Here is a 13,381-nt window from a genome sequence, read left to right on the forward strand (position 1 = left end):
TCAACTTGAGATATGAAACTTAATAAGACTTAATTAAATTCTATCTCCTAATGTAATTCCCAGTTTTCTGTTTTTTTAAGTCAATTAATTTAATCAATTTAATTCAGCTCCACTCAACAAAATGAATGCACACAAATGATGCATTTTTTATAGTTTGGCTTTTTCTCATATAGATGACATCTGACAATTTCAATATTTACTACTTCTGCTCTATATCCCACTCTCAGTCTGAACTAGCATATGATGCATTTCCTGTATATTTAGTATAATCAGATTTAATTTAATTAAACTCTAAACAACTTGAAAAGAAAAAAAATGAAATTTTATTCACTTCTTTGCTGACGTTTGCTGCACTGCTGCAGATTTTACTGGATAAAGATGAAAAACATTTACTCACTGGACCAGTGAACTTGCAGGAGGCAAAGTCGCTGCAGCCACCATTTGGCTCTTCAGTACATCTGGAGAGCAGACAGAAAAACAGCCTGATGTCACGTCCCCAAAAGTAAACACCTCACGTTGATTTAATGAAGGCAACAAGGAAGCCAGAAAAAAAAACGTATTTAAGACAAAGATGAAAGGCCACACCGACCTGTTAATGGGACTGCAGGAGTAGCCATCTCCCTGGTAATCACTGCGGCAGGTGCAGTTGACGACGAGTCCCGTCTGGTTGCAGTCCGCATTCACATGGCAGCCGCCGTTGTACTCGGAGCAAAGGTCTGGAGCTGCAGAGTGTTTTTAATAAAACTGTCATCTGATTCATTATAAATGCTGGCTCAGTTTAAGGTAAGCATCAGCTCGCCACATGTACAACATCTGGAGCCTGAAACAAATGTGAACTGTTTTGATGCTTTTCTACAGCAACCAAATTATCAATCAGAACAGGAGTGCCACTGAGGAGAGAAAACAAATCTGATACTGAAAAACTAGAAGGATGAAAATATTTTAAGAAAAACAAACTGTCACAGAGCTCTTTCTTAAAATGCTCCAAAAACAGTTTGATTAATTCTGCCAGTCTGCTAATGTGCACAACAAGAACATTTACAGAAAGAATGACAGGTTACTGTAGTCAAAGAAAATAATAAAGGATAAAAACTATAAATGAAAAGGGATTATGGCAACAGTAGGGCCAAAAAAAAATGTTTATGCTTTTAAAAAATTACTGAAACAATTGATTTTTTACAATCTTTGTTATTTTGATTAGAAGGGAGGCCAAAACCTGGTTGGGGTGGGGCGGGGCACACCGCCATTTTCTTTTTTGTATGCTGAAAAACTCTGGATTGTAAGGTTAATCAAGTGTTGACCAGTATTGTAATGAATCACATGGACGCTTATCACTTGCATATGCTCAAATGTTGGGCAAGCTAATTAAACTGATTTAATTAGACCCCCTGGTTCACTGCCAGGGAGGCTAATCTTCCTCTAATCTAAGGGCTGAACTGGCCTCTTGTACTGCAATGCCAGGGTTAATAAGTTACAAATCAGCCATCAAAGACTAACAGGTGAATATACTTTGTCTCTTCTCCACCAACACATTCCTGGTTCTGTTATCTTTTAATCAGAGATAAATTACTATCATTGGAGCCTTCAAACTTAATTCACTGAAGCCATTTAAATGCACCAAGTGTTTACTGTACCAGCTCAGAAGAGACGATCCAAGCACAGGACGCAGCAGGGTAACAGTTAAAAATCAAGATTATTGATCCAGACTGAGGTCAGCTAATTAAAGAAACAAAACACAAGAGGAACAAGGGGATACACAAAGAAGAAACCTAGGACTAGAAGGAAACAAAACAATATATCAAGAATACTAACAGAAAGTTAGAACAGCTAACTGGGAAGAATTCAACACAATCTAATACGAAATAAAGGGAAACTGGGGAATACATTTACAGAGGTGAGTAGCTGGTGTGCAAGAAAACTTGTGGGAACTAGAATCAAGGGTGGAAGTAGACAGAGTTAATAAAATAAAAAAGGAACTGTGGAATGGCTGCTGTTTATGTTGTATGACGCTGATGATGTCATGCTGTTTCGGGTTGTATTAGAAAAAGTAAAACATTGTCAGAGCGTAGCAGAAACAACAGTGGATGTGACACAACCACCAATCTCGACCGATCCCTGTTGATGAGTGGTTGTTAGGTGATCATATGCTACACTTTTTGGTGTAGTATCTGATCATCCTTGTGATTTAAACACTGCAGTCACTCATAAATTACAACCAAGTGGTATTAAGACCTGAAAAATTCAATGAAATGCAGGTTTATTTACCCCAAGTACCTTTAGGAAACTGGCATCAACAGTTGCCTAAAGGGACTTTATGAAGTAAAGACCCTACAGTGTTCAGGAGAAAACCCTGACAATCGAACAAGCCCCTGGAATAAGCCTGCAGTGATGGTTTAAAGGATTCTAATGACATGTAGCAGTTGTAGATCTACATGTTGGGAGTGGAAAAAGTTTCATGGAGGGGGAACGCTCAGTCTAACGCATGAAGTCCCACAGCAGTCTGAAACTACACTGTCTGATGGCATCATGTCAACATGGACTAAAATCTCTGAGCAATGTTTCAGCACCTTGTTGAATTTGAATAAAAGCAGAACTGAAACAAAAAAAAGGGGGGGAACCTGGTTCAAGCATATTGTACATATTAAAGTGTATTTTTGCATTATTAATATTAGATTTACGGATTATTTTTCTTAACCGTGGATAGAAAGCAGTGAAGACAGGAAAGTCAGGGGACAGCGGGCAAGGGAAGACACACCATGGGTCAGAGTTGAACCTGGACCGCTGCATTTCAGCCTTGTAGCCTATAGTTGCATGCAAATCTCAGAGGTGGTTTTTCACCTTCAAGGTGAATTTTCTTCATCTCAACGAGTTGCTTATTGGAACCACAGCTGGACCCGGATGATCAAAACTTACCAGAGCTTCCTCTTACTTCTGTGACTACAAAGCACTCTAATCTCTTCTAAATCTATTATTGCATGACCACCGTTAGGATGATGTGTGTTTTTAAACAATGGACAACACTCACGTGGCTCTGGAGTGCAGAAGGTGCCATTCCCCTGGAATCCCGGTTTACACAGACAACCAGCACCTAGCACACAGTCAGCCTGAGCGTGGCACTGCCGGCACTCCTCTGGGATTGAGCCTAGAAAGGCAGACGGGGGAATTATCTCAGTAGAAGATAACAAGTCAAATCCAGTCAAGTCAAAGTTTATTTATATAGCACATTTAAAAGACTAGTGTACATCAAAGTGCTTCACAATAAAACCGCAGTGCGGGCAGAACAAAGAACAAATAGTACAATTATACTTAAAATTGCATTTACATGGTGTAAGGCAGGCCGAATGAAGGTCAAACTAATTTGTTTCAAAAGCCAAGTTAAACAAGTGTGTTTTTAAACGGGATTTGAATGATTGAATTGATTCCGAAGTACGGATTTCGACTGGGAGATTATTCCAGAGTCTAGGGGCAGCGATGGCAAATGCACGGTCACCTCTGGTTTTTAAACGAGACCTTGGTTGCATTAGGAGCAGTTGGCTGGAGGATCTTAGTGCTCTCTTTGGGTTGTACGGATAGAGGCGATCAGTTAAGTAGCTAGGGGCCAGGTTATTTAGAATTTTAAAAGTGAGCAGAAGGATTTTGAAATCAATGCGATATTTGACGGGAAGCCAGTGTAGGTTAGCGAGGATGGGGTGATGAGCTCATGCTTTCTAGTGCCGATTAAGAGGAGGCCCAGGTAAAGAGAGTTACAATAGTCCAATGAGGAGTGATGAAGGCATGGATAAGTTTTTCAAGTTCTTTATGTGGTAAATAGGGCTTAGCTAACAAGAGTAAACAGGGCTTTAAGATAAAACTCACAGGTTTATTTAAGGAATGTTTTTGTGAATCCAACCTAGAAACTTTCAGAAAACAAAAGCATTCAACATGGATCCAGAATCCTCGTTTTGTTTGCATAGACCATTTGCACTTGGACTTCCTACACTGTGGTCTCTTAAATTTGAATTTCGTTATGAGCAAGAAGACAAGGTCTCAGGGATCCAAATCCAAAGTAGGTCTTAATCTGAGTGAAGACTGTGTTGCCATCATCTCCTGGCATGATGGCACAACATCAAGTTTCAGGTAGTTTCCAGCGAATGTTCTTCAGATGCCTCAGGTGTTACAGAAAAAAAAAGAAAACAAATGACACTCATATTCTTGTTCACACTCCCGGCCTGATGCACTGCTTTTCGACTTGGAAACTTTGACTCCTCCACTGAAAACTCCTCTCTGGACTCTGGGTTGTCGCTGGAGAGCCGACTCTCATCACTGGGGTAATTCCTCTCCTTGAAAGTTGGTGACGTTCAAGGACTTTGGTGAAATTGCAGCAAATTACATCCAAGTAGTCATACCATGATTTCCATGTAGTGATCTAAAAGCAGTAGCAACACTGGAAACGAACTGCACCCAAATTTTAGGGGTTTTCTGTGTTTTTTAATGGGCAGTCTTAAGTAAAAAAAAAAAACATGGTTGGAATTATGTTGATCAAATACTGAAATAGATTATTTAACATGATTATCCATGCACTCAAACATCATGCATTTATTAAACTGTCTTTGCATCTAAATTAACGATAAATACATTGAAAACTAAAAACAGGAGGAGGTTGGCGGTGTTTTTGACCATAAAGGTAGTCTCACAGGAAGAACCACTGGTCCCTGCTGACCTGCAGCCTCTCCGTTGTGAGGTGGAGGTTTGGACAAGGACAAAAAGAGGTGCAGTTGGCAACGGGCTCGCATATCTCCAGAGACGAGTACAGAAGCTACTGAAAGAGAGCCGAAGCTAAAAATTAAATTACATCTCAAGCACACACTGCCAAAAGTGGACCAGGTAGTAGATGCTGAGGGATCTGGAGACAAAGGAAGCTGCAGCTGTTCATGATCGTTTCACATCATGACTTTAAGCTCCTCTTTATAAATCTTACTGATGAAAGTCTGGCTCAAGACGATCTAAACAGCGAATGAGTTTTGGCTGTAAATGAAAGGGCTGTGCTCGTTTTATAACACAAGACAGAACAGACCAGAAGAGCTTTGTAGCAAAGATAAAAGCAACAAGTCATTGCTGTATCTCATTATCTTCTTAACTGTTAAAAGCCAAAAACCTAACTGAAACTAAAATGAGTCACTCAGATGTGGTTTTCATCGTATCTCATCACTGTTTGGCTGGAACAGAGAAAAACTGGTTAAAATGTTGAGGATAGCCCTAAGTTGTTTTTTTTAGTTTAACAAGCCCTTTAGAATCAGAATCAGAATCAGAATCAGAAAGGGGTTTATTGCCAAATGTTGAGCAGGTTTACAACATTAGGAAATTGCTGCGGTGCTTCAGTGCAAACATAGTGTCATAAATAGCACTTAAATAGACATGAAAAAATAAAAGTAGGGATAAGAATTAAAAGTGCTACGTAGAAAGATATGTGCATGAGATATACATGAGATATATACATGAGAATAAGAATTAAGAGTGCTACGTTGAAAGATATATACATGAGTGCAGATGGTGATCAGTGCCAAACATGGAATGATGCAGTGAACACAGCGTAGGGTCATGTGTTAGTAGCGGGAACAGTCATATGGTTATTGTTCATGTGTCCAACAGCAGAGGGGAAGAAACTGTTCTTATGGCGAGAGGTTCTGGTGCGAATGGACCGGAGCCTCCTGCCTGAGGGGAGCAGGTCAAACAGACTGTGTCCAGGGTGAGAAGGGTCAGCTGAGATCCGAGCTGCACGCCGCAATGTCCTGGAGGTGTACAGGTCCTGCAAAGATGGGAGTCTGCAGCCAATCACCTTCTCAGCAGAGCGCACAACACGCTGCAGTCTCTGTTTGTCCCTGATAGTGGCTCCAGCGTACCACACGGTGATGGAGGAGGTGAGGATGGACTCGATGATTGCAGTGTAGAACTGCATCATCGTCCGTGTTGGCAGGTTGAATTTCTTCAGCTGCCTCAGGAAGTACATCCTCTGCTGGGCTTTCTTGATGACGGAGTTGATGGTGGGCTCCCACTTCAGGTCCTGGGTAATGGTGGTACCCAGGAAGCGGAATGAGTCCACAGAGGTGATGGGGGGGGGGGAGTGGGGCTGTGTGCTTCCTGAAGTCCACAATAATCTCCACTGTCTTCTGGGCATTCAGCACCAGGTTGTTGTGGCTGCACCAAGACACCAGACGTTCAACCTCCCTCCTGTAGGCAGACTCATCCCCGTCCGAGATGAGTCCAATAACGGTGGTGTCATCTGCAAACTTGATTAGCTTGACAGACTGGTGGGTGGAGGTGCAGCAGTTGGTGTACAGGGAGAAGAGCAGAGGAGAAAGAACACAGCCCTGAGGGGAGCCGGTGCTGATGGTCCGGGAGTCCGAGACATTCTTTCCCAGCCTCACATGCTGCTTCCTGTCCGTCAGGAAGTCAGTGATTATTGTCTTATGTAGTCTGGAAGATGAGTGGATGGTGGGGTGGGTGCAGTTTTCTCTGTGGTGGGGTTGGGTGGACTGTCCCGGGCTCTGTGGGGCCGGGCGGCGCTGCTGCACTGGGCCCGGTCTGGATGGGCCTGGGCCCCCTTTCCCTGGCGGGTCGCGGAGTATGGGGGTGCCTACTGGGGTCAGCGGGGGAGCTGGCCCCAGGGAGGGGTCACTTGCCCCTCCCTTCCTTCCCTCCCCATCTCCAGCTGCCTCCCTCTTCCCGCTCCACCACAACCACCCACACATGCAGGGCCTTGGAGTAGGGGTATGTCACCAGGGTGCAGAGGAGGCTACCCCCCCCTCTGTCCCCTTCTGGCTGCCTCTGCCTCAATTTTATCCCACAACTTAGACATTCACATTACTCACACTCTCATTACACATACATATAGGATCTTGGGGGTGGGCACGATACACGGAGCCCAAAGTACCATCAGGGTGTACACCCCACCCCTGGCATCGTTGCCCACCTCTCAATTTTAAATACACGTAGACATTGAGGGCTATCAGGAGGGACCATGCGCTTACCTGCTGCTCTCTGGCAGGTAGCTCCAAGCCCTCCTGGGTTTTAAATGCACCTTAGAACACACATGCATCAACATTACAATGAGCGGGTGGAGGGAGGTTCGGAGTCTTCTCTCACCCCCGTTCTCTGCGACCTGCTGGAGCAGGGGGGCTAGGAGGAGGAGTTGGTTTTCCGACTGCGGTCTGGAGTGTGGAGCCTTCCTGCTGCTGCGGAGTCGGGGCGATCTGCCTCCCCCCACCGCAGGGAAAAGGGAAACACCACCTGGGTCTGGGTGCAGTTCCCCCCTCCAGGGGCGGGGGCACCTAGACCTGGTTTGTAGAGTACGCTTGGGGAGTGTGATCGTGTGTACAACGTCTCTTTATGTCTGTCTCCACGTTGGTTGAGTGTGGAGTAAGTGCATATGAGAGCATGAGGGAATGGATGTTTGTATCTGTGTGTGCCTGTATGTCTGTGTCTATATGTCAGGTTGGGTGTCAGGCGCCACCTCTCTGGGGACATCTCAGGCCCTCCAAGGTTTGGAGGCCTATCTCCCCCTACCACCACTTCCCCTGCCAGTGGCGGACCCCCTCAGACATCGGTGTGTTGGTGGTTCTTTGTGTCCGGGGATGGGCGTCCAGGTACACACCGGCTCACTCCTTGGCGGCCGCTTATCGGGGCCTGGAGCCTGGGGCTCGCTCGGGCCACTTCGGAGGTGGGGTGCCCCCGGCCTCTCGGCCTGGGGCTCGGTCACTCAGGCGCAGCTGGCTGCCGGCGGAGCTCACGGGCACGTCACTGCAACTCCCCCTGGCTTCTGCTCCGCGGCTGCTGAGTGAGCCCTCATCTGGGACTCTCCTCAGCTCTTTCCGGGACAGTGGCGCAGCTGCCCCTCTGTTGGTCTTCCTTGGTCTCTTGTGTTCTGGGGGCCTCTGGATGTCTGGAGTTTTGATCTCCTCCACACCTGCTTCACGCCCTGGAGGACGGGGCTGTGGCCCCCCCACACCCTTCACTTCCCATCAGTGAGTCTTGGCTGCCCATGACCCTGTAACTGTTTCACCACTGCAGACCAGGAACACCCAATAAGAGCTGCTCTGATGCAGTCGACTCCATTTTTCCTGCTTCTAACAGATCAACTGTGAGGACAAAATGTGCACTTTATCCCGAATATAGTCCACCCACTAACAGGTGCCATGATGAAGAGATAATAAGTGTTATTCATTTTATCTGTCAGTGGTCATAATGTTATGCCTGACCTGTGTACAAAGCCATGAAGATAGTCTGCTCATACAGTAGGTATTACAGACACTCACCTCATTATTTGCAACTCCGACCTTATTTAAAGTAAATATTCACCACTGTAACAGTATACATGACAAAATAAAAGAAAGCACCTCAGATTCATTGTTTTATAATAACTTGGTTAAGGTTTAAAATGACCACGGGCTTGGTTTAGGGATAATTTAACCATGCCTTAATGGTTACCAAGGTATCCATCTGTTTAAAAAAATTGTGAGCTTTATTTAAGAAATAATAAACAAAAATCATACATTTGTAGATGTTTTAGAATTTTTACAACCTCAGTACCAACCAGTGGCTCTTTTCATGAGCTTTGTTGACCATTAAAACCCGATCAGGGTCTCATATCTTTGTGCATTCAAGAAGAAATCTCACCTATTTTGTTCTGGCAGCGATTGCCCTCCCAGCCCGGCTTGCAGATACACTGTCCAGATCCTCCAATGCCATCATTGCACCTTCCCTGGTTCCTGCAGGAACAGGCTGAGAGAGACAAACAAGACTTGACTTGAAGAGTAGAAAAAAACTGTGAAATGAGCATTTAGAGCAGCCTGAAGCCTGAGCTTTGGGCTCACATCTGGATTATGTTTTATATGAGCAACATTATTTTTAAAATATAAAAAATGAAAAGCAGATAAGGTCCACTTCATAAATCACACAGCATAAATCTAATTTTTTGTCATATTTCTTATTTTAATATTATGCTTTTGATTTTATTTATGCTCCAAGGATCTATGGTGGTGAGCTGTCTGTGAACCTGAGTCACATTTGCAGCCCGAGTCTGACAGAGGAGAACAAATCAGCGTTATAGATAACATCCTCTCTACCAGAGAAGCTGACACCATCAGAGCTTAACAATTATCGACCAGCTGTTCTCACGTCGCATGTGAAGAAGGTACTGGAAACACCAGTTTTGGCTCACCTGAGACCACAGGTGGAAACATCTATTGATCCTCTGCAGTTTGTACACCAACCAAATCTGGGAGTGGATGATTCAATCATCTTCATGCTGCAGAGAACCTACTCCCAATCTGGAGAGTAACAGCTGCACAGTGAGGATACTTTCTATGATTTATCAAGTAAATTTGAAATGATTCAGCTGCTGCTTCTGAGCGAGAAGCTCCTGAAAATATCAGTGAACACGTCCACCATCTCATGGATTACTGACTACCTGACAGTCAGTCTTCAGTATGTTAGAATGGCATAGCTCTGTCAGATTTGGTGGTTACAGTGTAGCTTGCCATCACCAGTGTGTGAATGGGTGGATGACTGAATGTAGTGTAAAGCACTTTGGGGTCCATAGGGACTAAGTAAAGCGCTATACAAATAAAGGCCATTTACCATCAAGGATGGATACATGGCCCATGTCTATCCTGGGACAGGATGCCGATGTGGTGGAGGAGTACAAGTAGCCGAGCATCCACATGAAAAACAGACTAAACTGGAAGGATGTATACAAGAAGGGGTGAGCAGGCTCTTCAACATGTGCAGAAACATAATGGACATTTTCTATCAGTCAGCTGTGAGAAACATCAGAGCTGGTAAGAGAAGGTCACTGCACCAGCTGTTATCCATAATGGATAATCCTGGCCACCCTCTGCACTGCTTACTAGGAGGCAGCGGAGCATCTTCCCCAAAAGACTGATTCAGCTCTGCTGCCACAAGAACAGAGACAGGAAAGCTTCATGTTGTCACCATCTTTAATACAATATATCATCTTTCAGGCTGAGAGACATCTGTCAGATATAATTATTAGTATTATTATTATTATTGTTAATAATACTAATATTTTAATTGCTGTAACACACGACTTAATAATCATGGGTTAATTAAATATTACATAAATGCTGTTTTTTTCATCAAAAGTTTCATTGTTTTTTATAAGAGCTGTTATGCAACAGCTTCACTTTAACTAAAGCTGCAGAGTGCTCTTTGCAGACCTCAATCTGCTCTGGATGAATTGAGCAACCATGGCGACGTGTTTTGTTCCTGCTGTGACGAAGAGTTTCAAATCGACTCCAGCTCTAACTGACACCTCTGCCGTCTCCTCCAAAGCGAGGACACACCTGTGTTCCTCTGTGGAGAAACACTGAGTTGGATTTAATAAAGACTGTTAAACTCAAACAGGCAAAGATGAGCATTCGTATCCACATTTAAAGAAAAACAAAAAAATCTGCTCTGGTGGTTTGGCTCTAAGCGAAGACAGCTGGCAGGTTTGTCCTGAGCTGGAAACACACCCAGCTGTGTGATGGTGAGTGTGGAGTGTTGCCATGGTGACAGACTGCTGGAGAGCTGATGGGGGTGAGACTGTCTGCTGATGCCAGATTTGCTACTTTCTTTCGCCACAGCGTATTAAAGGGTCACAACGCAGCCATGGTGAATACATCAAAGGGCTGAAACGCACCCTCCTCTTATTTTTACATTTTGTTTTTTTTTAATACCAAAATCGTGCACCAAATTTATGATTGAGATTTTGCATTTCTATGCACTGCCCCCTGCAGGTGGTAGAGAGCTGCTGCCTCAAGTGCTGCTTTTCATTACACTCACATGTCTCCTCCCTTCCTCAGCTCATCCCAGTCAAGTGGGAGAGTTGTGAGGAAAAGGTGTGAGGATGGAGGAGGAAGCTGTGAAGTGAGAATTCCTCCATTCCAGGGTCAGTCTTCACTTATGGATGTTGCTTGTGATTGTTTTTGATTATCTACTCGTCTTATTTCTAGAAAGGTCAGAGGTCAGATGGCCCAGGATGTGAGTGGGCGTTAAGGCGTCTGGGAGGGGATTTAAAAATTGGATAATAGATGGCAGACAGTTGGTGTCGTAAGCCACCGCCTCTGTTCAAAGATGGTGACATCGATGGCTTCTTTCACTCCTCTTTCAAACCACCTGTGAACATTGGCATCCTCGAAAGAGTGACCTTTGTCCTTTAGATGCAGATGAACCGCTGAGTCTTGTCCCATTGAGGGGTTCTTCTATGTTGTGCCATTCATTTATGAAGTGGCTGTTTGGTCTCTCCAACAGCCACTTCTGGAGAGCTGTTGGAGAGCAGACCTTAGGTGCACTCTCTTTGTTTTTCCACTGAGCGATGATAAAAACTAAAAAGCATTTTACCTGTGCAGTTAGGGCCATAGAACCCAGCGACACACAGTTCGCAGGATTCCCCTCTGAATCCGGTGTGGCATCTACATGTTCCAGTACCGAGATTACCGTCGTTGCAGTCGCCATGTTTGCCACAAGGGGCCTCCAAACCACCTGAACAAACTGCAACAGACAGAAGAAAAGGGTCAAAACATAGCATGGAAACAAAGAAAAAAAGAAACTCTCTTCCAGTCTTTATTAACTTTGCTCAGTGGGACCTGACAGAGACGGAAGTCTGTGGGAGAATTCTGCAAAGGTAAACATGGTGGCACAACCAGCCTTACCCAGCTTTCATGTCCCTGTGACCTCTGAAAAAAGGTTTTACTCTAGGGGCTTCAAAACAACTGCCCATAGGCATTACCAAGACGGCTTGCAGTGCTGTGAAAAAGTATTTACCCCCTCCTTGATTTCCTAGCTTTTTACATTTGTCACGTGTAGATAACACAAGTTAAATATAATCTGGTGACAGGGGATTTCGAAGAATCGCCCCACAGTTCTTCAGCTAAGACACCTGAGTTAGAAAACACAAACACTGCAGTCGTCTTTACTCGCGAAGGCAGTCACAGAGCGCTCGTCCTCGCAGGAGGCACTCATGGACTCGCGCTCTGTCACTGTCTGCGTTCTTTATTTATGCAAGCTTGTCACATGTGTGTACAAAGATAACAAAGTTATTCTAAGAACTCAGAGCTGAGGTTCCCCTTTTCTAAGTCTGTATGTTCTTAACATAGAGGAAGCTGTTAGTTGCTAAATAAGTTTATCACACAAGAGTTTATGTGAAAAGTCACGTAGACATGTGGATTGCTTAGTGATCCATAAATTGAGCACATTTCATGTAGCTGATCACACTAGGTACAATTTTCTTCTGACATTCCCTCCTTTTTATCACGAAATGAAATGTACATGTTATCAGTAAGTAACTACTTGTCTTTCACATTTTCAGTTACTACATCATTAGTTGCACTTCATCTTCATCTAACAAATGGGAAAAGAAGTCTTCATGATCCTCATCGGTTTGTGGTACATCTGCATATGCTGTGAGTGATGTCGCTATCATCTGTGAAATTACAGCTTTTAAACAAGGGATAACACAAATAAAGAAAAAGCAAAATAAAACCAGGGAAACTCCAACGCCGATCAACAGTCTCTTGACTGAGCGCTTCTTCCTGGATGAGGATGTTGATGTTTATGTGCACTTTACACAAGCCATTCTGAAAGTGTGATCAGAGATCAGAATTGGTGCACATGCTACAGTGTGTTTCCCATATATGGTTGGTTGTGTTAAACACGTATCTGTATCAGGCATTGTTCATCCAAGGATGGATGTGGTCTTGTGTCATGTCCAGTAGATGTGAGTTGTCATGTGTCCATCTCTTATCTCTGCTCGTGTATTGGTATCTTATTATTATCTTTGTCTAATATTAAAATCTGATTCCTGATCTGAAACATGGCAGTGTGAAATCAGGAAGGGGACAAATACTTTTTCACAGCAGTTTAGAAAGACCGTAAGTCCACATTTTTCTCACTTGGACATTAAACTAAGTAAGCATCAGTAATATCTAGTCAACCAGAAGCGTGACTGATATCTTTGAGAAAACATGCTTTCAATAAAAACTACACAAACTCAACAACTTCCAAACTAAAGCCTGTGACTTTCAGAATTTGTAACTCAGTCTTTAAACAAGCTGCAAAAACCAAGAACATCTCTGTACAAACAAAAGCACAATTCCTCACATAAGTGCCTCCATCCCTTCCCCTCTTACCTTGACAGTCTCGCCCGAAGTGGTTTTTGCAGCACTTCTGTACCCAGCCTGGAAAGCTACAAACTCTCCTACAGCCATATCTGCTGAAACGATCCAGGTCATCATACAAGTATGAGTAGCGATACCTGGAGCGCAAGTTCAAACAGCGCTCCGTCTTTCCCTGGAAGAATACAGAAATGATATTTATCTCCACAGTCTTTGCAGCTAATGCTCAC

General features: G+C 43.9%; 1 protein-coding gene across 1 annotated transcript in view; it reads right to left on the reverse strand.

The window, feature by feature from the left end:
• The window catches only part of stab1 (stabilin 1), a 175,513-nt gene that overhangs the window by 66,087 nt on the left and 96,045 nt on the right, over nt 1–13,381 (reverse strand). Inside the window, exons 55-60 of the mRNA XM_085274736.1 lie at nt 13,167–13,326; nt 11,380–11,529; nt 8,653–8,757; nt 3,026–3,142; nt 590–722; nt 398–458 (exon numbers count right to left, since the gene is read on the reverse strand). Of these exons, the coding sequence (XP_085130862.1) occupies nt 398–458; nt 590–722; nt 3,026–3,142; nt 8,653–8,757; nt 11,380–11,529; nt 13,167–13,326 (726 nt within the window). The remainder of the gene's footprint in view (nt 1–397; nt 459–589; nt 723–3,025; nt 3,143–8,652; nt 8,758–11,379; nt 11,530–13,166; nt 13,327–13,381) is intronic.

This window comes from Mchenga conophoros, linkage group LG5 (assembly GCF_057382185.1).
Source record: "Mchenga conophoros isolate Kocher_MC1m ecotype Shallow Benthic linkage group LG5, M_conophoros_male_GT1.1, whole genome shotgun sequence".
NCBI classification, from domain to species: Eukaryota; Metazoa; Chordata; class Actinopteri; order Cichliformes; family Cichlidae; genus Mchenga; species Mchenga conophoros.